Source organism: Phalacrocorax aristotelis, chromosome 2, assembly GCF_949628215.1.
Source record: "Phalacrocorax aristotelis chromosome 2, bGulAri2.1, whole genome shotgun sequence".
In the NCBI taxonomy this organism is placed as follows: Eukaryota; Metazoa; Chordata; class Aves; order Suliformes; family Phalacrocoracidae; genus Phalacrocorax; species Phalacrocorax aristotelis.
The window spans coordinates 148,397,006-148,423,374 of NC_134277.1; the positions used below are offsets into that span (position 1 = coordinate 148,397,006).

The 26,369-nt window shown below is 38.3% G+C and overlaps 1 protein-coding gene across 2 annotated transcripts in view; it reads left to right on the forward strand.

Annotated features, from left to right (window-relative positions):
- EMC2 (ER membrane protein complex subunit 2) overlaps positions 1–23,655 on the forward strand; it is a 49,668-nt gene extending 26,013 nt beyond the window's left edge. For both annotated transcript variants that reach the window (XM_075085613.1, XM_075085614.1), the window contains 6 exons: positions 9,568–9,653; positions 9,824–9,883; positions 12,246–12,327; positions 13,452–13,562; positions 15,917–16,021; positions 23,125–23,655. In XM_075085613.1, coding sequence (XP_074941714.1) covers positions 9,568–9,653; positions 9,824–9,883; positions 12,246–12,327; positions 13,452–13,562; positions 15,917–16,021; positions 23,125–23,211 — 531 coding nt within the window. In that variant the 3' untranslated portion in view covers positions 23,212–23,655. The remainder of the gene's footprint in view (positions 1–9,567; positions 9,654–9,823; positions 9,884–12,245; positions 12,328–13,451; positions 13,563–15,916; positions 16,022–23,124) is intronic.
- The last annotated feature ends 2,714 nt before the right edge of the window (positions 23,656–26,369 follow it).

Here is a 26,369-nt window from a genome sequence, read left to right on the forward strand (position 1 = left end):
AAAAAAAGTTTTTTTCTTTTGACAGAGCATCGTTGACCTTTGCTGGGTTGCTTTTGCTTCTTGTTCAATCGTGAAGTGAGAGAGCGGAGTGCATTCCAGCATTTTTCCCATGTTTTACTTTTGTGGGTGTAGCACTTTTAAATGTTGGTGAAGATTTTGTCCCTTGAAATTAAGAACATGAGAACATAAGAACAGCTACACCAGAGTCGTCCCAAAAGTCCATTTTGTTTGTCCTGTTTCTGATAGTGACCAATAGCAAATACTGAAAGAAGTGTGTAAGAACAGCGCAGTCATACAGTATGCTCTGGTCTCTTTTGCCAGTTTATATTCATCTTCCTGTTACGGTTTTCCTATGCCAGAAGGGGTAACTGGTCTTAATAGCTCTTAATGAAATTTCTGCATTGTTGGTTCTTTTTTTTTTTTTTAACTGCTTTTTGAACTTCTATAAATTTGTGTGTGTCTACAACATCTTTCAGGAATGAAATTTCATCATTTGTTCATGGATTGGGGAAATATTCCCCCCCCGCCCCAAACCTTCAATCTAACAATTTTATTTGATACCCCTAATTTGTCTGTTATGCTCAACAGTTGTTTTCTGTTCACTTTATTCATGCTCATGATTTTAGGGGTCTTTTGCGTTTTTCTTCCATATAAGCTGAGAAGTCCTAATCTGTCACAGAATCATAGAATGGTTTAGGTTGGAAGGGACCTTTAGAGGCCATCTACTCTAACCCTCCTGCAATGAGCAGGGACATCTTCAACTCGATCAGGTTGCTCAGAGCCCCATCTAACCTGACCTTGAATGTTTCCAGGGATGGGGCATCTACCACCTCTCCGGGCAACCTGTGCCAGTGTTTCACCACCTTCATCATAACAAAGTTCTTCCTTATATCTAAATCTACCCTCTTTTAGTTTAAAACCATTACCCCTTGTCCTATAACTACATGCCCTTGTAAAAAGTCCGTTTCCATCTTTCTTATAAGCCCCCATTAAGTACTGGAAGGCCACAATAAGGTCTCCCCAGAGCCTTCTCTTCTCCAGGCTGCATAACCCCAACTCTCTCAGCCTTTCCTCATAGGAGAGGTGTTCCAGCCCTCAGATTAGTTTTGTGGCCCTCCTCTGGACCCTCTCCAACGGGTCCATGTCCTCCTTATGTTGGGGGCCCCAGAGCTGGATGCATAGCCCAGGTGGGGTCTCACCAGAATGGAACAGAGGGGCAGAATCACCTCCCCTGACCTGCTGGCCACGCTGCTTTTGATGCAGCCCAGGATACGGTTGGCCTTCTGGGCTGTGAGCGCACATTGTCAGCTCATGTCCAGTTTTTTGTCTACCAGTACCCCCAAGTCCTTCTCAGCAGGGCTGCTCTCAGTCCCTTCATGCCCCAGCCTGTATTGATACCAGGGATTGCCCTTGCCTATGTGTAGCACCTTGTACTTGGACTTGTTGAACCTGGTGATGTTCAGGCCAGAATCACCTCCCTTGACCTGCTGGCCACACTTCTTTTGATGAAGGCCAGGGTATGGTTGCCCTTCTGGGCTGCAAGCACATATTTTAGGCTCATGTCCAAGTTTTCATCCACCAGTGCCTCCAAGTCCTTCTCTGCAGGGCTGCTCTCAATCCCTTCATTTCCCAGCCTTTATTGATATCACGGGTTGCACCAGCCCAGTGCAGGACCTTGTACTTGGCCTTGTTGAACCTCATGAGGTTCACATGGTCTCACTTCTCCAGCCTGTCCAGGTCCCTCTGGATAGGGTCCCGTCCCTCAGGTGTGTCAACCATACCACTCAGCTTGGTGTCATCTGCAGACTTGCTGAGGGTGCACTTGATTCCACTGCCTATGTCATTGATAAATTCACATTGGCCCACTTCTCGAGCTTGTCCAGGTCCCTCTGGATGGCATCCCATCCCTCAGGTGTGTCAGCCACACCACTCAGCTTGACATCACCTGCAAACTTGCTGAGGGTGCACTCGATGCCACTGTCTATGTCATTGATGAAGATATTGAACAGTAATGGTCCCAATACGGACACCTGAGGGACACCATTTGTCACTGATCTCATCTGGACATTGAGCTGTTGACTACTACCTGTCCAGGAGTTCATGTTGCTATTCTGTACCCTGAAATTCTGCTGCTGTTCTGAATGTCGGTTCTGGTTTGGGGTTTTTTTTTCTGTATTTGGATGAGGAAGGAGAGGACAGAACTGCAGTCAGTATTAAAAATGCAAGAGCATTATGGAATTTTATAGTGGCAAAGTGATGCCACTGGTGTGTTCTGTTCTGTAGTTTTTTCTGGTAATTCTGGCATCATAGTGTTGTGGGTTTTGGTTTGTTTAAGACCTCTTCTGAATACTGAAGTGACATTTTATAGAACTGTTTATTGCAACTCCAGCCTGTCCTCCTTAACTGGGCAAATTCAGAGCACTTTGCTGTGATATTAAATTTGTATTGTTTTACCCTTTGTGCAAATCTTTATTTAGATAAATTTCAGGGTCTGTTTTATCATGCTGATGGTCACTGTTGTGAATGCTATTTTTTGCAGTTGGCTTTTGTTCTTTATATTTCAGTAGTTCACAATCATCATGTAACTTTATCACATCACTGTTAATTCCCTTGTTAGATCACTTATGAAGACACTGAGCAGTAATTTTTAGTGCAGGTGACTCTGGGATTCTCAGTGCAGAGAAGTCACTGGTAGACAAGAACTCTTTTCTCCTCTATTTTATATCTTTTGGCTTATTTATTTATCCATGTGAAGTCCTTCCCATGTTACCCTGTGGTGCAGTGTAGGGTCCTTCAGAGGTTTTGGCTTCAGAGCGAGACATGTTGTTAAAATTAGTTTTGAAGTTGAAATTGACTTTTAAATGGATCTTTATTCATCCACAGTCTTGGTGACTCCTTTGAAGAACTCCAGTAGATCTGGGAAGCCTTACTTGGCTCTGCATAAACTGTTCTTACTCGTCTTTGGTATATAGAATCATAGAATTGTTAAGGGTGGAAAAGGCCCTTAAGATCATCGAGTCCAACCACTAACCTGTCACTGCCAAGTCCACCACTAAACCATATCGTCAAGCACCACGTTTATCCTTCTTTTAAATACCTCCAGAGATGGAGACTCAACCACTTCCCTGGGCAGCCTGTTCCAATGCATGACAGCTCCTCCGGTGAAGAAGTTTTTTCTAATGTCCAACCTAAACTTCCCTTGGTGCAGCCTGAGGCTGTTTTCTCTTGTCCTATCGCTTGTTACTAGGGAGAAGAGTCTGACCCCCGCCTCGCTACGACCTCCTTTCAGGTAGTTGTAGGGAGCAATAAGGTCTCCCCTCAGCCTCCTCTTCTCCAGGCTAAACAACCCCAGCTCCCTCAGCCGCTTCTCATAAGACTTGTTCTCTAGATGTTTCACCAGCTTTGTTGCTCTTCTTTGGACACACTCCAGAAACTCAATGTCCTTCTTGTAGTGAGGGGCCCAAAACCACACACAGTACTCGAGGTGCGGCCTCACCAGTGCTGAGTACAGGGGCACGATCACTTCCCTACTCGTGCTGGCCACACTATTCCTGATACAAGCCAGGATGCTGTTGACCTTCTTGGCCACCTGAGCACACTGCTGGCTCATGTTCAGCTGGCTCTCAACCAGCACCCTGATGTCCTTCTCCACCAGACATCTCTCCAGCCACTCTTCCCCAAGCCTGTAGCGCTGCATGGGGTTGTTGTGACTGAAGGGCAGGACCCGGCATTTGGCCTTGTTAAACCTCATACAATTGGCCTCAGCCCACTGATCCAGCCTGTCCAGGTCCCTCTGTAGGGCCTTCCTGCCCTCCAGCAGATCGACAGTTCCACCCAGCTTGGTGTCATCTGCAAACTTACTGAGGATGCACTCAATCCCCTCATCCAAATCATCAGTGACGATATTGAACAGGACCGGCCTCAACACTGAGCCCTGGGGAACATCGCTCGTGACCAGCTGCCAACTTGATTTAGCTCCATTCACCACCACTCCCTGGGCTCGGCCATCCAGCCAGTTTTTAACCCAGCGCAGAGTGCATTTGTCCAAGCCGTGAGCAGCCAGCTTCTCCAGGAGAGTGCTGTGGGAGACAGTGTCAAAGTCCTTACCAAAGTCTGAGTAGACAACTTCCACAGCCTTCTGCTCACCCACTATAGCATTTTTCATGTTTTCTGTTTCCAGGCTTTAGGTTTCTAGCCTTTATAGTTTCTACCAATTTGCTGTGTGCTGGTGTTAGACTTTATGGGCCAGTTGTATTGATTCCCCCTAGAACGTTGTAAAAAGTTGTGTTCGCCATTGCTACTAGTATTTTTATATTATCCCTAAAGGAGTGGCTTCAACTCAGCAGCTCTGTGCCTGTATAGATTAATTTGCAAGATTTGGCCTCATTTGGCTGTCTTCCATGGTTAACTGAAAAAACTCTAAGTCTGGAAAGAGTACATTCAGTATTGTGGTTGTATTCAGATTTTGTGTTATATTTTGACATCTGTGTAATTCCTTCCCTTTGTCTTTGTTGTAGTTGTTTATACTTCTCTTTTGATTTGCATATTACAATTTGAAGGAAATTATTTTAATGCGTCAAACTCTTAGACCAAATACGCATTTTCTAAGAAGTTAAGTCCTTGATAAAAATTAATTTTAAAGATTTAAGAATTTTTTTCAAGATGCAAAGTATAATTTATTCAGTGCTGCAGCAAGTATAGAGATATGAAATTATTCCTTTCTTAGAGGCGTCAGTAGGAGAAAATTCTCCTACTAATACTTTCTTTACAACCATGAAAGTTAGAACAATCTTAGACTCTCTCTTGGTGTGTTTTACTAATCAAATGCAGAAGTTGATAAATGTTCAAATCCTCATTTCACTTTGAGTCTACTTAATGCCTGTTAAAAAGAATCATGGCAAATGGAGGATTAGTTCTTGTGCCAGATTGGGGATTATTAGTCTTAAAAGAAATAGCTTGGAAAGATTCAGTGTTTAATAAATATGTGATATACTGAAGTACCTTGGTCCATATGATACTGATTACAGTATAAGTGTGCTTTAAGATGGCATCTATCATTCCATTAAGAATGTTGGATTTACAGAATCTGCCAATAACTATTCCAGCGTTTTTGTTTTAAACTCTGGAAAACTGATAGGGGGAATTCCATGTCATAGGTTCTGCATGGTCAAACACTGCCGATCTTGTTGCAGCACTGAAAGTTTTGTCTTTTCCTTTTGATTTAAGGCAGAAGGTGAAAGGATATTGAGTTCACTTTTGAATCAGGCTTGTTCTTAAAAATCTTACTGTTCTGATGCAAAGAACTGGAATGTAACTCTTGAACGTTATTTTTCTGTCTTTGTCAACAAAATTGTTACAACTATTTTAGTACGCTTCATAGATGTCAAAATAATCTCAAATCTTGTAATTAAAAATAACTTTCTCATGACTATTCTTAGTGGACTTCAAATATGTTCAGTCATGAATTTTTACTCTGCATCCTGCATTTTTTTAGTATCTTACAATAGGTCGTTTAAAAATGAGCCTGTATTTTGAAATGTGAGATTTTTACTAAACAAAGCCTTGAAACGTAATAAAACATATGAAATCGGCATAGTTTTCTTTTATCAGCTGATACTAAGGTGGGTAATAAATCAGATGTATGTAACATGCTAGGTAAAGCTTCTGTAGAATTGGTGGAAGTCTTCCTTTTCGTATAAAATAACTAGGTTTTGTCTGGTAAAGTGGTTGTTAGTGTTGGCAGTGTTTCTGTGCTGTCAAACATTTTGTTTAATTTGATGGAAATAAAGAAAAATTGATGCTATGTGTGTAAATTGCCATTAGTTATGCCACTTTCCCCAGGATGCTCAGTAAGCATACCGAGTGTGAGCCCCAGCTCTCTTGAGGAGGAAGCCAATACACACAGGAAGGTAGATAGCAGCTCAGACACAGCATAAATCAGAATAAGAATTAGAAGTTTAGAGCACACAAAATGGTCAATGTCCTGGTTTTAATGCAAGCTTATATATATAATATATATTTTTTTTTTTTCTTAAAGCATATATATTTTTCTTAAAGCATTGACTTACTGGAGTCATATTGAATTTCAGTTTTCATTTGAAAAAAACAGTCTTCATGAATGAAAAAAAAGCTACAAAGTCAGATAGGAGGGTGGTCTGTGAATACAGATAAAAGCAATAGTGGTTCATTTTATTTTCTTTATTTTTTTAGTCTTTCATATCACTCCTAGGAATCACAGATCTAAACACTTCAGATTTACCAAACACCTATGTGTATGTCTCTTGGCAATACAGTCAGACTATGTGTGTTACAGTTGTATTTGTGATTGAAAAATGTTAGTAATTACTTAAAAAAACCCTGTATCCTCATTGATTTCTTCCCAGTGGTTTTAAAGAGACTTTCAAAAAGTCTGTGCTACTATACAGCATTTTGTTTGTCATGCTGTTTTGAGTGTCTGAGCCTCTGTTTTGTAAAGAGTCCTCTGTAAATAAACTGGCTTATCCCAGCATTTTTGAAGGTCTGTTTGAGGGTGAAGAGAGTGCAGATTTCAAGCCCAGATGCTGCTTGATTTTTGGTGGTAAAGAAGGTGGATTAAAAAAAGGAAGTTTTAAATTCTACTTTTCTTAAATAAGAAACAAAAAGTGTAATTTTGAAGAAATATTGTGGGATTTGGTGCAGTTTAGAAGCAAATAAATCTTGTCAAATGTATATGTAATTCATTTTACTCCTAAGTGCTACCATCAGAACATGTTAATTATGTCTAAACCTTTTATCCTCATTATTTGATTGCATTAGATGACACACTTGTTATAAGTAAAAATCAGTTTATATCTGTGACTAGAAATAGTTGTAGCTTTTCATAAATTCAAGTCTTGCGGTTGGAGTGATTTATGTTATTTGGGAGTGCTGTGGTTAAGAAATAAAGCAACCATGGAGAAAATGTGTTTCCGGACTCTCTTGGAGGACTTACTTGCATGCAATTGAAGGAGTTGCATTAGAAACGAAAAAGGAGGGTGACTTATGTAGTGTTCCTGTTTGCCATTGCAAATTAAGTTGTCAGGCATATTGCTTGATTTTTTTTTATATTAAGCAGGTTATTTCAGTTCTCAAGCAGTTTAGTTTTGATCGATTCAGTCTCTTGATCGTTTTTTCTTTAAATTCTGAAAATAACAGCAGAATTTTTAATCCAAAAGCTACACTTTAAATTAGATAGTCTGTCACCTGCAAAAAACCCTCTGTCTTTGTAAGCTGTAATTGCATGATATGCATGGCTGTGCACGCTGTTATGCCCACTTTGCCTTCTGTCGTGATTCGGGCCCGGTGGGCAAATCGTTGGGCTGTGTGTAGTATCAGCCCTGGGTAGCGAGTTTAACACTGCCCTGGTGTTCCCACCATAGCAAAGGTAGTGACCTGCTTTACGAAATGCTTTGAGACCTCTTCATGAAATGTGATCGAGACCAATGTTTTGGGGTTTTTTTTGTTTGTTTGTTTTAGTTTTCTTGTTCAGTAATGGTAGTAATATGATAAGCATGTTGGATTATTCTTTTAAGATTTAAAAAAATAAGTTTAATTACATGGTTAGATTTATTTTAAAAACTCAGAAAACAAATAAACAGTGTGTATTATTGTTATAGTGATAAATGTGGCCAACAGTTAAAATTTCTAGAGTCAGTTATGGCTTTTAGCCAAATGTTTCCCAGTAACAGTAGAATGATGAATCTAACTTCACACGTTGCAGTTTGACAAAGAAGCAGTGGAAAACAAAATGACTGTGGGTAAACCCACCATGCTGCCTGTGTCCTAATTTATCTTTTGATTGTTTTGATTAGTTTTCTCTGCCTGTGCCTTGCATTTAAGCAGAAAAGTGAAATATTTTTTTCATCATTTGAGTAATTTTTGCTGAATTTTCATCGATTATATGCTTGTGTATGTTTGTGCGGGAGGTGAAGGGAATGAATTCAAAGGAAAGAATAAATCTACAGTTGGCGTTAAGCCTTTCTAGCTATGCTGTTTTGGTAGCTTGAACTAGTTTACCTAAATGCTGCACTCTCCTTCCGGAAGCAGTACATTTGTTCAAATGATGATCAAAGGATAAGAAATTATTTAAGAGAATCGCTATGTTTAAAATACTGTAAAAATACAAGAACTCTTTCAGGATATTATGTGACTGTGATCTTAAGACAGTACATCATGAAGAAACTTAATTTCAGAGCTGTCTTAAATTCAAAGATTGAAATAGTTCAAGATTTTTTCGAAGAGTTGTCCATTCCTGTGTTGTCAAGGCTTCTGTAAGATGATACCCAACTGTATAACCTCTTTACAAGATATGAAATGGGATGAGAGCTGTAAGGGGAATAAGCAGTGGGACTTTGTTACTGGAAAAGTGTGCATTTGGGGTTTGTTTGTTTGTTTTTGGGTTTTTTTTTTTTTGTATTATCTCATGGAGAAATGGCATGTAAGTGTGTGTGCACATGCAGACACATCACACGCACCAGACTGTCTGTCTTCTCTTGTCTGACTGCAGTGGCTGTGATCACCCAGGAGAACAGGGGTTACAGGCAAGGCAGGAGGCTGATGGTGATTGTTCTTCAAGGCATGTTATGCTGGAATTTGGTTTTACTTTCATTCTGTCAGATTCCTGATCTGATGACTTTCAGGCTGCCTGAGGTGTAGCCCTGCTTGCTCCAAACTCTGTCACACTGCTGGGAAGATGTCCGTTGTTTCGAATTACACCTCAAATATATCTTGATTCGTAACTCCTAGATGTCTGAAAACTGCTTTTAGAGAACTGTAACCAACATACTTCAGAAACTGGAATATTAGATAGAAGTACAGAAAATCAACTATTAAAAATCTGTGTATCTTTTCTGCCAGTGGTCTGTAACAGCATTTATAGAGTTCAAAATTGAACTACATTATAATTCTTACAACTCATTTTTATATTGTTTATGTTGAAATATATTTTCTACCCAGATATCAAAATACTGCTCAGTTTTGCATTGAAATTACTGGTTTTGTATTCCCTTTACATTGAAGAGCCTACTTTGTGCTCCAAGAATGATGTGAAACTGTTTATGAAAATGGTGTGTATTCAGCATTAATTAAAGATGCATTCAGCAATCCAACAAGAATCTTTAAAAATGACTGAAAGTCATATTTATACAGTGGCAACCAAGATGCATCTGTGAGATTCTCTAAGACTCAGTCAGCATCTCTCCTCTATAGTGATGGATCTGGTGAATGACAAGGTGGGGGTCTTTGGAATGGCTGAAGATTAGCATCCCCTGCTGTTTTGTAATTATCAGAATCTGGACAGTCATTTATCTGAATGAAATAATGCATACAGTTTGTGCCTCCAAAGAAAAGCATATGTAATGTGATTGTAAGAAGAGGTTTTCAGTCTCTCAGTGGGATATCATAGGGTATGTTTATAAACTTCAACCTAGCAGTTGCTCTGCAGTGGAATTCCACTGGTATTGAGATAATAATTTGCACAGTCAAATTGGTTTCTTTACAAAAACCCAGGGAATTATGAGACCCTAATCCTTTATTAATGTCAACCCATAGGCAGCAAGAAAGCGTAAGATTGCCATTCGAAAAGCCCAGGGGAAAAATCTTGAGGCCATCCGAGAGCTGAATGAGTATCTGGAACAGTGAGTGTCTTACAAGAATACGGATTGTGTTTTGCTATTCTGATAAATCTTTTTAATTAAAATGGAATTTGCATTTGATTTACGCTTTTGCTTCCATGCTGGTTATTTACAGAATCCCTTGCACATTCTTTCTTTTTTTCCTTTTTTCCTCTCTTGTCTTCCCTACACAGATTTGTTGGGGACCAAGAAGCTTGGCATGAACTTGCAGAACTTTACATCAATGAACATGAGTAAGTTGTTTGCTAAGGCCACATAAAAACTGTTAAATTGAAACCTACTCTGTGTAAGCCAAAGATCTCAATGATGTTTTCTGAAGGACTAGTGTAGAAAGTATGCTGTCTCATTTCCAATATAACAGGCATCAGCAGGAAATAATTACCAATTATTCATTCAAGTGATGTTTTTTACTAGTTACAGATTTTAAATTCTTCTAAAATCAATTGATCATGGCAACTGATACTCTGATTTACTTTTGGCCTACTTCTGCAAGAACTTGTAGTAACCTTTAAAAAACAAAACAAAACCACCAAAAAAACCCCCACAAAACAAAACATGTATACAGAGTTAGAGGCATCTGGTCGCCTGGGTACAAACCCCAGTGCAATCAAGAATGCCGAATGTTGTAGTATCTTGCTTATTGGGTATTTAATGTTTTTGTTAGCTTTTTTTTATTGCTGTAGTGACAGGAGGAAATCCCAGTGTGAGAGGATTAGCTCAAAGCCTTAGTGCAAGTTTTCTAATATCACAGCATTAATTCTAACCTCCACCCAAAGGCATATCTTTTTTTCCCCCCTTCTTTAGTTCTTCAGCCCAGCCTCAATTATATCACATTGTTTCCTTCCTTTCTTTCTAGAGAGCAGTAAAAGAATAAAATTCTTAAGGAAGAAATAGCCATTCTCAATGTGATAGAAAAATTGCTCCCCCATCACCTCTCCTCCATCCCATTCTCAAAGAAAATAATTGTTAAACTCTTTCAAATGCTGACTTCAGGAATAGTTTAGAGTTTTGATATCCAGATTTCCGTTTATTTTGGGAAATTCACCAGCCACTTTTCCAAGAAAATAGCTTTTTTTTTTTTTTTAAAATGGTTAGAAAGATATTCAAGCTTGTCAAACCTGTCGGTACAAAAGTGAATGATGGAGTGGTGCAAACATACATATCCTGTTGCTGGGGTTTTTTGGGGCGTGGTTGTTTTTTTTTCTTCCCCCCTATAATCTTTATTACAAAATTGTGTAATAAAACTTGAGAAAAGGAATTGCTTTTGCTTGTATTTGTCTTGGTCTATAATTCCAATAAAAAACAATACGTACAACTTTCTCCAGTTTACTAAAAAATGACTGTGTTCACTGTATTTTTATGAGCATCATTGTTACTATTTTGATGATTAAGTGGAGAAAAATTGGAATGTTGACTAAAAAGCAATTAAAAGTTGATTATTTTTTTTAAAAAGCAATTAATCAGCTTACTTGTTTTGTCAGTGTCACGAATCTAGTCTTGCTTGTGGGATCGCCATGCTGTTACCATTGTTCATAAACACACCTAGATGTACAGGGCTTATATAGTCCTCAATTCTACGCTCTGTCCTGTTAGAAGGACTGTGGCTCCTGCTTTTGGACAATGTGGCGGCTATCCTTTTATCTCCAAATCAATACTAGAAATATATACGTGACTATGATAATATGCATAAGAGAAAACCACAGTATATTCGTTTTAAGAAATAAGATTTGACATATTATATCACTTAATATTGTCTTATAATTATTAAATTGCTTTTACTCTGATATTAAATATCCACCCACACTGTGATTATAAACATTGCGTCAGAATTTTGGAATCCTATCGTGTAAACTCTGTGCAATAGTGCTATCACATATCGGTTGAAGATGCAAATCCTGCAGGAAATTCTATTAGTTGAAAGATTATAAAGCTAAGATTTTTACAATTAATTAAACCTGTATTTTGAGCTTGACTTCTTAATTCTTACTGAAAGCTTTCATATTAAAAACAAGTACTAGCCCTTTCTTTTGCAGTGGTAAGTTGTGGCCCATTTGGACTGGTGTGATGCTATTTTCATTTGTAGATTTGAAGTCTGATTTTCAAAACTTCTTAGTATGGTTTTTCAATCTCACTTCTGTGGTTGACTGTGAGCAGGTGAACTTAACTGACAGTGTAAGTGCTCTGGTCTGTAGCTTGGTTTGAATCCTCAGGTAGCTAAATTCTCTTGCAGAAAAAAAGAATTAGTTTGTAGTCTGAGTTCAAATGTTTTATAGTACCTAACGTCTATTTCCACTCATCACTCTTGTCAATCAGAAATGGCACTTATTAATAAGAGATGAGTATATTAAATGCTTTCCATGAGCTGTTCCATATATACCTAGACTATTAAATTTTGAATATTTTTCACTATCTATGATGTAAAAATAGTAACTTGAGGTTTCAAACAGAGTCTAAAAAAAAAAAAAATTTCTTAATTGTGAATCATGTGAAGTTACAGGGGGGAAAGTAAGACCTCTTCTCTTGTGCTGTAAAGAAACCAAAGCAAAAAACTGTATACTCCGTTCCATTTTGTCACTGTTTTTTTATATTCCTCAGCTATGCAAAGGCAGCCTTCTGCTTAGAGGAGCTTATGATGACTAATCCACATAACCACTTATACTGTCAGCAATATGCTGAAGTAAGTATTTTCAGAAAAATCCGTTATGTTTGAATACATGCTCTGTCTTTATGTTACTGAAGTGGTGAAAATGGAATAAAAATGGCTGCTTTATTTTTCCCCAAGGAGATTTAAGAGAGCACACAGGGAATGTTAGCATCTCATAGAACTTACCATGTTAAGAAAACTGGGTGACTAAGCTAAATATAAGAGTAAGGGCAGGAATTATTGAAGATAAAAATTCATTTTAAATGAGCTATTCTTGTTGAAGCGTTTATGCACTTTTCAAATTATATGCATGAGGAGTTAAACTTTTCCCCAGCAATGCTGCCTTGGAGGTTCTGATATATTGCCTGTTGTTGTGGAGCCAGATCTTGGAATCCACGTAGGAAGTTTTGCCTGAAAGAGCACTGTGGGGAGAGAGGGCCCTTAGAAGTTTGAGCTCAAGGTTTTTAGCCATTCACACTCTTTTTCCCAGATACATATTATTTTTTTTCCTAAATGATACTGTTACCTGCTTAGAAGGGTTTAATTTGTTTTGTTAACATGGATAAAATTGGGCTATCATTAAAACTTGAAAGTCTAAATAGCTTTCTGGTAGCAGGACTGTGAAGCATGTCTTCTAGTATTTATCCCTCTTTTTGTTGATCTAATAACAGGCAAAATGAATAGAAGAACAATGGAGTAATCTTCTAAACTTTGTGCGCTATTTTGCAGTTGAATAGTTAATGAAAGGTGCTGTGTTGTTTTGTGTGCTGGTGTAATGCTGTGCTGAAGGAATATAGAGTTAGCGTGGATTTTATAGCAGTCAGAATTTAGCCTTAGATTTAAGTTTGTATTTCTTTTCATACGAGACTATCCCAAGGCTGTAAGTGTGCAAAATAATTATTTTATTCTTGTAGCAATAAATTAGTTAAATTAATTCTGCCTTTTTTTCTCCTATAGTTAAATATTTTAAAATGTGTATATTGAGAAGAGCTCTGATTTCTCCCAAGCCAGTATTTGGCCTTTGGGTAGGACTTACCTGACTTGAAATATCATGTGAAACAAACCTGAAGTGAGGTTCCGTAATATCTTTGCTTCAAGAGTGAATGCCTGAGGTAGGGATGACATGTGCAAGTTTCAGGAATTTAAAATTTTTACAGGTCAAGTACACTCAAGGGGGGCTTGAAAACCTTGAGCTATCAAGAAAGTATTTTGCACAAGCACTGAAGCTTAACAACAGAAATATGAGAGCTTTGTTTGGACTTTACATGGTAAGTATGATTATATATTTTTCATGTTGTCATTCTGAATATGTGTTTATGCATGTATAGGATCCTTTACCATTTGCTGGTTTTGTGTTTTGGGGTTTGGTTCCCCCCCCCCCCCCCTTCTGGTTTAACTCAATAGCTCAGGCTATTAACACTGTTTTTAAATACTGAGTATGGACAATTTTATGCCAGTAAGTACTCTTACTTGAAGTGCTCTTAACCTTTTAGTCTTACCCATGTTTTCCAAAGAATTATAGTTATTGGCATGTGAAGGGAACTCCTTGAAAAAGGATTTAAAGTGACGGTGAACTGCCAAAGAGTACCAGCACAGCATGATGGTTGTTTCTCTCTCCAGCCCGCCCCCTGTCTTTTCTTCTTTGTTTTTTCTCACTCCAATTTCTAAACACAACTTTCTACTTTCAGTTTCAAAATGAGTCTTTAGCTTGCACAGCATTGCTGGCTTGAATGTAGCCATGACTACAGTAGCTATGGGTAGTGTGTACTGGTACCAGTTCTTCAGTTTCTCCAAAGATCCTGAAGCCTCTGTTGAAGATCTCCCTTTAGATCGTTTTTAAAAGATCTTTTCAGGGACAAAACCAGAAAGTTTCCTCTTTTTTTTTTTTTTTTTTCTTAAAAAAAGGAGTTCTAGGCCACCCTTTTGTCTCTTGAGAGGAGGGCACTTTACAGAGACACATCAGGCAGATAACTTTGAGGCTTCCTATTAATACCAGGCAATAGGAGCTTCCTCTCAAGGACTTGTTAGGCATCACCTTTAATACTCAAAGACACTTGGACCTAATCTTCTTAGGCCATCTGCAGAGATTCTTGGGTTGTTGATTGTATGTTCAAGAAGGAGAAAAGACTGGTTCCTTGCTGTTCCTTAGGTCATTTAGCTTTTTAGGAGTAAGTTTTGTAGCAAATCTGTTTATTGGCCTAAACTGATCTTTAAGGTGTGTGTACATACAGACTTTTGCATTGATTCTAGAACAGGCCTGGGGGTTTATTATGGTCAATCTCAGCTGGTCCTCTGTCAGATCTTACATCCTGCCTGTTATTTTCAGTCTGGAGAGTAGATTTAGAGCCTGTTATCTACGATGATCTGGCTGGCAACCATGAGCTAATATCACCCATTGAGAAACTTTTTGTTCTGACAGTGCCTGAAAGTCATATGCATAAACTGATTTGCTTAACACAAGTTCATTACTGCAGAAAATGCGTGCACACTCTGTTTCAGTTCTTCAGTTCTGCTCAGCTGGCTGCTGTCATGTTTCACTAGGTGGTTTTTGCAAGCACAGCTTGCCATCGCTGCCTTTGAATCTACCCTTTGGCTCCTGATTTCTTTGTAATGCTGTTTCCAGGCTTTAGGGTCTGGTTTTGCTGTGGCTGCTGCTTTTGTACTTGACAGACGTGCCCTGCATTCGTAGCCTGTAAAGAATGTCCATAGCCCTGCTAAATTTTCTACAAAGGCTTTCAGCCGTGTCTGCCAAGGAAACTGGTCAGTACTTCATTGAATTCAGGAAACCAGAGAGAACAACGCCTCTTCATGTTAGGACCCTAACCCTGTACTACATCACAAGTTCAGCTCATGGGGGCATGGCTTCAGAGAATGTGTTCCTGAGTTTGTGGAGGCTGCTTCTTTGACAGTCCTAATCCTCTCCCGTTCCTGGAGGTAGTTTCAGGGAAATAGCTATAAGGGAATGTTCTTTGAGTTTGAAATGTAGTATTCATGTAGCCATTTGCTTCCATGAACCTTTACAAAATCTTCTGGAGGTTCTTCATTGATGGGTGAGAGTAGGGTTCTGTGGTTCTTTACATTCAAGTACTTTTGCTCTCAGTAGCAATGATTCCTTGTGAAGTGGATTTCTTTATCTAAGTGGAAAAGTCTCCGAGGTGAGTTTAATTCTGAAGTAAGTAAACTTTATTTTTTCAGGGGAAGATGGGCATAGTTTATGTATAGAGTCTTACCTGCTTTTAAAACATGTTTTCTGATGCCACAGGGAAGAATGTCATGTTTTTAATTACAGTTTGGGCACACAAGTGATGTGTTTATATTGTCTCTGATAACAAATTGAATGGGGAAAACAAATTCATAACTCTCACTTTAAGAAAAGCAAATTGGATTAACTGATCATGTCCAGGCTTGGTTCCTAACGCGGTACACAACTGAAGTCTAGTTTAGCTTTAATTAGAACAAACAATTGTTTAAAAAGTTTACCTGATTCTTCATTGGATGCTGTTCGCCAGTATATGTTTGGGGGTTTTTATTTTCTGCTATCACTGTGCGTGGGGCTCTGAATGCAAAGGTGCTGAATACTCTGTTTATTTCATGGGCATATATTTTATTTTTGCATTCCTAGTCTGCCAGTCATATTGCTTCCAATCCAAAAGCAAGTGCAAAAATGAAAAAAGATAATATGAAATATGCCAGCTGGGCAGCTAACCAAATAAATAGAGCATACCAGGTTAGTACATCATTGTTTTATGATACTCTTAACATGATCTGTAGTTCTTTTCTGTACTTTTATCAGCTGCTGTTCTAGAGGTTAGATACAATGTGTAAATCAGCATAATTTGCTTGGAATTTTTTGTGTCCTGCTTCTGTTTGATTTCCTGGAAGCCTTAATTAATATAAGGTTGATATTTTACAGTTATTAATTACTATTATTTCCTTATTACCTTTAAACATTTTCTTCTACTAACATTAACTGAATGTACAATGGTCTAATGTTGACCTCCAAGACTCAGCTCTACAGCTAAGTGTTTTAATAAAACTTGGTATGTCTTAATTCTTGGAGTGGCTTGGTCATCTACTTCTATTTTAATTGAAAGCAAATACAAATTCTAGAATTTTACTTTCCTTCAGTTTATTCTGACCTTTCAAATTAATATTTAACGGTGTTCTTAATAATTACCTTAGTAATTGTGACTGAAGTTGGTTTCATGCTGTTTTGTAGAAAAATGCCAGTTGAATTGAGAAAATACAGACTCTGTGGGCCACAATCAAAGCTTACTGAAGTCATTAGGAGCCTTTTCAGCTATTTGAAAAGTTGTGCATAAACATCTATATTTGCTTTTGTATTATAAGCCTCTCTATTTTTTCTGTAACTGTGAATGAAAACAGGTTAAAACCTGTAAAACTCATAGGTTCTGCTGTCCGTTCATCCCAAACATAATATGTCTGACTGACTCCCTTATAGCTATTCTTAATGATCTACCGATCAAAGTTTATCTATAAGTAACCCTGAACATCAACATCATACTGTCCAGTTCTCCCCAGAACTTTTTCTGAGCAAAAATGTTGGTATTAAGTGTAAAGACTTTATATACATGTAATACTCCTTTCTCTCTCTAATATCTCAGTGTCAGGACACAATATTTAATTTTTCTCTTGCCACTGCTGTTTCACAGTTAATGCTACCAAATGGCCAGCTCCATCTATTATGGAATTAAATTAGGATTTTCTTTTATGGCCAATGCAGTTTTCGTAATACACTGTATGTCAATTCATTGCCAAGAGCGCAGCTTCTTGTGGCTGACTGTTTTTTTGATGTTTTACAACTTTGAAGTATTTTCCATTTCCCCTGATTGGCCCTGTAGCCTCTGACTGTGCTTTACGGTGAAAAATATGATATCCCTGAGGACATAATTAAGCATTTTATATTTGTGCGCCTGAATTTTTTTCCTCTGTTTTGCACTTTAAACGATTTTCTGCTTTTAGTGAATAAACCATCTATGTGCTCATGACAGTAAGGTGTGTATGAATTACCAGCTTTGTCCGATTCCCTATAAATAAGCAGGACTTCTTTGACGTCAGTTTGTCTGACATTCCTGTAAGAACAATATTGATGGACAACCCAAGTATTGCAGGATTAAAAAAAAAAAAAGGCAAAACCCTTGAAGAACAGAATACACAGTGGATTCATCATTGATAGAACAAAATAGGTTTTAAAAGATGTGTGAGCTTTGAGTGAAAGCTATTATTCCATGTTTTACATTTAATAAAATGAACTGCTCAGATTAGAGGTGTTTTGAACATGTTTTAAGTGAATATTATGACTGAAGTTTCCAGTTCACAGCACCAGCGTTAGCACTTCTGGAAACAGCCCCTTTCAGGGTGCATCAGGATGGTAGTGTAGAACCAGTGTTGTCTGTGGAATAGTGGCACAACAAGATTAAGACCTAGAAATAGGCATCTTCTGGTTCTAAATATAGTGAAAGTTTAATTATGACGGTTTGTAGTTAGTTGACTCACAGCCAGATAAGCTTGTCTTTTTTTTTATCCACATTGCTTTCTGTTAACATGACAGTATCTCTAACAAAGTATGACTTGTATTGGGGGTGGGGGTTGGGTTTAGTTTTGGGTGGGTTGGTTTTTTTAACTGTGTGGTGGGTTGACCCTGGCTGGTCACCAGGTGCCCACCAAAGCTGCTCTTATCACTCCCCTCCTTAGCTGGACAGGGGAGAGAAAAATACAGTGAGCGGCTCGTGGGTCGAGGCAGGGACAGGGAGAGATCACTCAGCAATTACTGTCACAGGCAAAACAGACTCAGGGAAATTAGTTTAATTTATTACCACTCAAATCAGACTAGTATAATGAGAAATAAAAAGAAAACTTAAAGCACCTTCCCAGGTTCAATTTCACTCCTGATTTTCTCTAGCTCCTCCCCGCCAGCGGCGCCGGGGGATGGGGAATGGGGGTTGGGGTCAGTTCATCACACATTGTCTCTGCCACCCCTTCCTCCTCAGGGGGAGGACTCCTCACACTCTTCCCCCTGCTCCAGCGTGGGGTCCCTCCCATGGGAGACAGTCCTCCATGAACTTCTCTAACATGAGTCCTTCCCTTGGGCTGCAGTTCTTCATGAACTGCTCCAGCGTGGATCCCCCATGCGGTCATGAGTCCTGCCAGAAAACCTGCTCCAGCCTGGGCTCCTCTCTCCAGGAGGTCACAAGTCCTGCCAGGAGCCTGCTCCAGTGCTGGCTTCCCACAGGTCATGGCCTCCATTGGGCATCCACCTGCTCTGGTATGGGGTCCTCCACAGGCTGCAGGTGGACAGCTGCTCCACCATTAACCTCCATGGGCTACAGGGGCACAGCCTGCCTCACCATGGTCTTCATGGGCTGCAGGGGAATCTCTGCTCTGGTGCCTGGAGCACCTCCTCCCCCTCCTTCTTCCCTGACCTTGGTGTCTGCAGGGCTGTTCCTCTCACATATTGTCACTCCTCTCACTCCAGCTGCAGTTGCTGGTGTTGCACAGGGGTTTTTCTCCCTTCTTGAATGTTACCCCAGAGGCGCTACCACCGTCGCTGATGGCTTGGCCTTGGCCAGCAGTGGGTCTTACTTGGAGCTGGCTGACATTGACTCTGTCTGACACAGGGGAAGCTTCTAGCAACTTCTCACAGAAACTACCCCTGTAGCCTCCCAGCTACTAAAGCCTTGCCACGCAGACCCAATACATACTGGAAAGTGCAGTTCCACTGTTTTCTGTGAAGCTCTTTGGGATTCAACGCTAGCATTTTTGGTTGATGCTTACCAGAACAGTTCACGTTAACACAACTAACGTATTTAAAACACATGTCATAACTTCTTTGTGACTTCATACTTTTGTGATACGTTGCATGCTTCAGCTGCTCTTTTTAGCTGTTTGGGACATAAAGTGACGAACACCATATCTGACTGGAATCATATGGGGAATTGAGCTATACAGAAAATGTAAGTGCTTGAGCTAGGATTTGGCAAGCAAGGGGCGTGAACACCCCCGTCCTCTTCACAGAAGTACCACAAGAAGCTCTAAAGACTACAGCTGGGCTGGACTGCCCCAGTCCAACCCTACTGAGCTTGTTACATGACTGCAGAAGGGTTTGGTCACTCCACTGTGTGTGTCAGAGACTTACAATGTCCAGCTGCTACAGCAAATGGAGTTTGGTGATGTAGAAGGTAGGAGTTACCCCTCTGAGTCAGAATTGATTTGTTGCTTCCTTAGAGTGTTGAGCAGTTGGAAACGGTCACCTTTTGGACCTAAGGATGAAACCTTGGTCGCTTGTGCCAGTGGAAACCCTTATAGCATTCCTCCATTAGTGGAGGGTTGTCTAGCCAGGTTCTAAGCTAGATACTTATATTATCTCTATAAATCGTCCCCACTTTCCTCGCATTATCTAAAGCACTTTGTAAAGTGTAATAAGAGCCTTAAGAGCTTGTTGAGTTCGGCATTGTCTTGTTTTATTAGTTAGACTTTCTTATACTGTTAAATGCAATTTTTCCTATAGTCATGTTCTAGAGAATAAGATGCATTTAGGATCTTGACTTGGGTGTCTAGATAAATTATATGAGTTTGTGGCTTTAATATAGAAGTTAATAAAAAGTTACTTTCGAGCAGTTGTCTTAAAGTAAGAGCTTTCCCCATTTTCAGTCTGGACTTGAACTTGAATTACCAGCAGTTTGCTCAGTAATTTTGAGAAACTGCCTTTATTTTTCCAAATTCAGCACTGGCTGTAGTTGCAATTTTTTTTTTTTATTTTATATGCAATTTACGTGAAATATTTTTACTGGTTCCCTTCATTCGATTTATTCTCGCATTCAGACAGTTTGCTTTGGCACTTGATTTTTGCTTTTCCTGTGCATTCCTGTATGAAATCAGAGGAACTTTGTAGTTTATTGTCATTTAAAGAAAACAATCTTTGGGTGTAAAAATAAAACCTTACTTTCACCGATGTTGGTTAGACTGTACAGCAGTTTCTTTACAGGAGAATATGGTGGTAATGAATAGTTGAATTAAATAATTTTCTGAAAAGTACAGACATTTGACATTCCATCTGGTTAATACATTTATTTTGATGTTAAATATGTAATCCTCCATGCTGATTAGTACTTCTCATCTGTGCCTAATCTAGGAGAAATGTAAACTTTCAAAGGAAGAAAGAAAGGTTTTGTATCTAAGGCTGCTGTGTGGAGCTGGAAATTCCTGGCTGCTAACACATGCTCTGGAAAAAAAGGCCATTATTCTCTAGGCCACTTAAATTTAATTGACTGGATTAAAAAAAAACAACTTAGTTTTAATCTTTTATTTTAGATATTAGAGAAGTACTTACTCAAAGAATTATTATAAGTTTATTATAAGCTTAGTTTTGCCTTATCACTGGGAAACTGCATTACATTGTCTCTGCGCAGACCCTGTGAAGAATGTGTATCTGTTGTGGCTGAGGACATGAGTCACAGTTACTTTAACATCGAAACAAAATATGGCTACCTAGTGTTCTTCAATTAGGTAATTGGTTTAGCATGTCCTCTGGTAGAAGCATTTCAGCAGAGGCAGGCAAGTTTGATTAATGCTCACAAAAATCTTTAATGTGATCCTACTTGTAGTAATTTTCCAGATACATGCTTCTTGGGTACATTGCTAAATTCTTCTGTGTTTGCAATCCGCATGTTATTTATGGTTGCAGAGGTGATTTTGTTACAAACCATTTGGGAAACAGAAAATTAAATCACGATTTTAAGAAATGGATTCCGGCTCAATCAGTCAAATTGCTGTGTAATGGCAGAATAGACAAAATAATTGTTCGTCAGGGCAAATTTGAAGGGATTACATTTCCAAGTATACTTGTGTTTGTTATGACGCAGAGTTTGGTTTTATTTATTCAGCTTAAAGTACACGTCAGTATCATGAAGGCATCCACTCTTGAAATTAGCAAGTAACATTTTTTAAACTAATGTCTTGTGTCAGTTTTGCTTTCAGTGTCCCTGAAGAGAAGTAAAATAAGTAAAATTCTTTGTATTTTGAAGCTTTCCTCTGTGTGCTATGTGTCTTGACAAACTTGCTTTTTTTGACCAAACTATATTCACACTTCTGTGCTTTTTATTGAAATCTCTAAGTGCTTCGAATTGAAATAATTTTTTGGTCGAGGATGTTGAGTTCTGTTTTTTCATTTGCTTGTTTTTATGAAAGGATTTGGACTCCCCAGGTATCTGCTTGGGACTAGTCTTGTGTAGTGAGAACAAAAAGGGGGTATTGTATTAAGTCAGACCCAAGCAAAAGTTACTTCTCTCACCTGGGAGAGTGTTAAGAAATCTTCAGTTTTCCGCTGAAGTTGATTACTGCAGGTCACTATGGAAACTGCACAACCTGAAGAATAGGTTTATACATACAACTGGAGTTGAAACATGGCACTTCAGTTCATCATCTGAAAATACAAAATACGAAAATAAAGTGTTTCAGTATGTCTCTTAACAATGAAGTGTTGTCACAATAACAACATTTTATTCTCCTAACTACTTAATTTCAAATAGCATTTCATTTACTATGCCAAAACTATTTTTCAGGAACTTGGTACTGATTGGGAATCCCAATGTTAGATTGTAGCCTGGGGGTCAAAAGCAGGTTAACAGGACCTGCAGCTTGTTGCTGGTGTGATATTACCTGGGTTTGATGACTTAATCTTTCTTAACAGGTCATGAAGAGTTTGCTAAATTAAGTTAATTACAAGAGAGAAGGGACACTTAATAAATCAAGGACTAACTATGCAAGACACCAGTGGTATTTGAAATAAAAAACGTTAAATTGAAAATTTATTGAGTGTTTAGGTGTTAACATTTAGGTAGAGAATAGGCTATTTTACTAGCAGCAAGTTATAGTTACTGCTTCTGTAATTTCTTTACCACACTCCCAACCCCAAAGGCAAAACTTTTTAATGCAGGTGCATTAAAAATAGTCGAGAGTTTCATTTGACTGAAGACCAACCTAGTCAATAAATCCACTGCGTTATATATGGCCGATGAGTGATGGGAATCATCAGTATAGTTAGAAAAACCCTTCTGAGGTCAGTGTGGGGTGATGAACATCTCTTGCCCTTCTACCCCTTCCTTTCCCCAACTTGGCAGCATGTGTCTTAGGGAATCTAAAGCTATACATAGTATTTATTAAGCTGTATCTTTCTTTGTTATCAAGGCAGACTTTATTTCAAATGCTCTCTGAAATTGCGGTTTTAATAGTGGGTTACCATCAAATACAAGGTCGTTATTCACAGTTACTTTGAACCATAAAATATAATTATGTGATGACTGGATTATTCTGTTGTAGATTGTCTCTGTCTCGCTATAACAAAAATAGAAAATAAGATTAGCTTAAATAACAGGTCAAGTCTTGCTGCTATTTAAATCATGAATATAATTAATTTGGATCACATAAAAATTCAAGTCTGAAATAAAAATAATGTTAAACTTTACAGAGCAAACAAAACAACAGTAAAATCTCTGTTGAGATAAATGTTATATTTCAAAGTGGAATATTAAGTTCAAGTATCAAGTTAGTGCTTGAATATTCAAATTCAGGGCAAATGAGTGAAATTAAGTTCTGTTGTAATTTTCATTACTTATTAGAGACAGGGTGATACAGCTTGTATTCTAGTAAAAATGCTGAATTTTAGTGAAACAATAAAGAGGCTGTGCTTTTAGGTTTGTAGTAATTAGAGTAAATTTTTGATGCTTAATGGTTAGAACTGTGATTTGTACAGGATCTATGCACAGAATTTCTGATCTATGACAAATGACAATCCTTTTTGTTGTTGTTTAGTTTGCAGGTCGCAGTAAGAAAGAAAGTAAATACTCTTTGAAGGCAGTGGAAGACATGTTGGAGACCCTGCAAATCACTCAGTCTTAGGTTGGCACAGAGATCCAATGCAGAATTTTCCAATTCCATGATCAACCTGTAATGACCCATGGGTTGTGTTACCCTAGTGCTGTTAAAAGTTAATTTTGTATTGATTAACATGCTATCTAAAATAATGTTTTATGAAAAGAAAAATGCCTATTTATTGCTGCTATGAGATACGTGATGAATACCCACTGAAATGAGTAACTTATCCACAAAGAAGACAGCGTTAAGAAATTGTGCTGCACATTAGTCTCTAGATTTTTGTATCTACAGTACCTGCTTTTAAGCCATAATTTGTAGAAATAAACTTGTTAAATGATTAAGAAACATGACAGTGATTTATTCGACTTGCAAATGGAATTTACAAATGTATATATGTAGACAAATAATGTATGTTAGAAATTTTTATCTTATTTGCATATTTAAGAATAAAAGCATGCTACAGATGTACACTTCCTGGTAAATATTTACGGCAAGGAGTGATTATTAATACACTTCAGTAGAGAGAAAAGTTGATGTTAATAGTTTTATTAAGGAGTTGATAGCCGGTACTGTAGAAATGGAGAAAACTTATTTGTGTACTTTGCTTCAGAGGGACTCTTGTACTGGCTTAAGGCCAAAGACATTCTTCTTTGTGGCTTTGTGGGCAAACGCTTCTGTGTCCACGTAGTTCTCCAGTCATTATATGCACGTGCACTTCTTTATTCCTTCTGTGTGTCCTTTGTTGTGCATATGTTCCACAACACGGATTTAAAAACCATCTGAATGGAGGGCTGCATGCTGGTCTGTGCTGATCTTGTACCTACGCTGTGGGTGCCCCTTCGCTGCGGTGTAAGCTACGGTATATTAGCTTCTCCACCGTAACCAAGTGTTATGGCACTGTCAGGATGAAGTAACTTGTTTGACTGCCTTGTACTTACTGGAGGATAAAAGTGTTTTGACACCATTAGCACTGAAGCATCTACCACGCTGTAAATCTATATTGTATTTGTCCTTAGGTGCTTGGTTATTTACTCAGATAACTAGTCAAACACCCTAATTCATTAATTTTGCAGTTCTGACCATTCTGGATGTTGTTCAGATGTGCAGTACGGCAATTCAGTCGCACAGCTAACATCTCATTTATTACAGTTTCAGTAAGTCTGCATAACAGCAGCAACATGCCCATGACAAATATTGCAATGTCACTTGCATGGCTGTTGCCACCGTCTGCACTGGTTTGAGTTTCAGATTTTATACTGCCTATCCTACATAGATGAGTAGGTTAAAGGCTATGTATTAAAATGTCCTTTTCATGACCCTGAACTCGATGTGATAAAACAAAACTGAGCTCCTGATTAAAAACAAAGCAGCGACAAAAACTTCCCCTGTGAGTTCAAAGCCTGAGAATGTATGTGACTGAACTGGTTGTTGCATGAGACCGTGCCTTTAAGAAACGTGTAAGATCTCGTTCCCATTATCCATGAAGTAGGATGGGATATGATAGTGTGACAGGATGGCTGCTATGTCGTGAGAACTAACTGTATGTGGAATCTTAAATTAACTTAATTCTGTACTGTTGAAATATAAAACTGCAAATACTGCATAGCGTTATATTAAATCACCCAATTCTAACTTGGGGAAATAGTGCAGATCCTTTTATAATAGTAGTTCATGAAGTGGCCTCAGAACAGTATTTGCAGATAGATTATGTATGTTCCAGGTGGAAAACCAAGAAAATACCATAGGTGAATCTGTGTATTTCTGTTCAGATTTATAGTCTTTTTACTGTATGAGTGTGCCATCTAGAGTTTTAAACCATCGGTCTTTTTTTATTTTACCTATATCTCAAATAACTTGGCTGTATTCTAAAATTACAAATGGTGGGAAGCTGTACTGTAGACTAAAATTACTTAGCGGTGCTTAACATTTACCTCCAAGGTATTAAACAGCAGTGCAGTATTCGTGTGCAGCAGGCATCTGTGCTGCTGGCAGGTGTTGTATGTAACATTTTATTCAGAGGCAACTTTTAACATAACAATGTCAGACTTGGGCGTATAGTGTATCAGTTTCTCTGTAAGGAATTTTGTTCTGTTTCTTGTTTTCAGTGATTTGATGACAAATTTCATCTCGTTTGTCTGCTTAGAACCTTCTAGTTTTCACTACTGTTGAGCATCTTTTTTAAATTACTCTTTAGCACTCAAGAGTTGTGCTTCTAGTTGGCATAATTCCCACATGGTAGAGCTTACAAATTGACCGAGCAAATATTTCTGACAAATCTGTATTTACTTCAAAGATAAATTACTCCTATGAAAATACATGGGCAGTCTTTGATAGAACTCTTGAATTGTGGCAATGGAAATTCAGGGGGTTTTCCTTATTCAAATGAAAAAAAAAATTTAAAATACTGTGCCTGCAGGGGAAGTGCTTGTATGAAATGCCCTGCAGTCTCAGCAAGCAAAGGGTACAGAAGAGAAGCTGTGATACAATGTGATCTTTATAAAATTATTTTTCCAGTTCTAGTAAATGATTTTGTAATATGTCACTGACGCTGTCTTGCATTGAAGAATAGTTTTTCAAAGAATGGGGTTACTTAGTTAACAAATGAACTTGATTATGTTCTGTATTGTGCTCTGACAGTGACAAATGCTACACAAAAATATTATAATTCCCAAAATAAAAGGCTGTGTTTTTATATTTTTTCAGTCAACAGCAAACACTTGAGACCTTTGCAATGCCAAACTGTGTAGCTATAACTCGTGTCTTTATTTTTCGCAGTCGTAATTTGATAATATGCTTGATAGGGAGAGCTTAGTGTTACCTGTTGAGGTAAGGGTCATTGAAGAGCCAGCAAAACCTCCGCTTCTGCCTTGTAACACAAGTTACTGGTGACTTCTTAAAAACCTTTTTCCAAATGTTACACGTTTCATATTCTGTAGTTTCAAAAAGCACATCTTGTTTAGAATATATCCCTAAATCTCTTCAGTTCAGTGCCCAGAATATCTTGCAGTTGCTATTGGAAACTCTGTTATTAGTCAATGGAGGACTTCCTCTTGGCAGCGCTGTATTTGTGATGGCATCCGTGTTTGCTAGTCGCTGCATTTACAATGGAACTTGTATTTCAGCCAGCTTTAGAAGGGAGGGGAAAAGGAAAGCAAATTAAACTTGACTTACTGGCATGGACT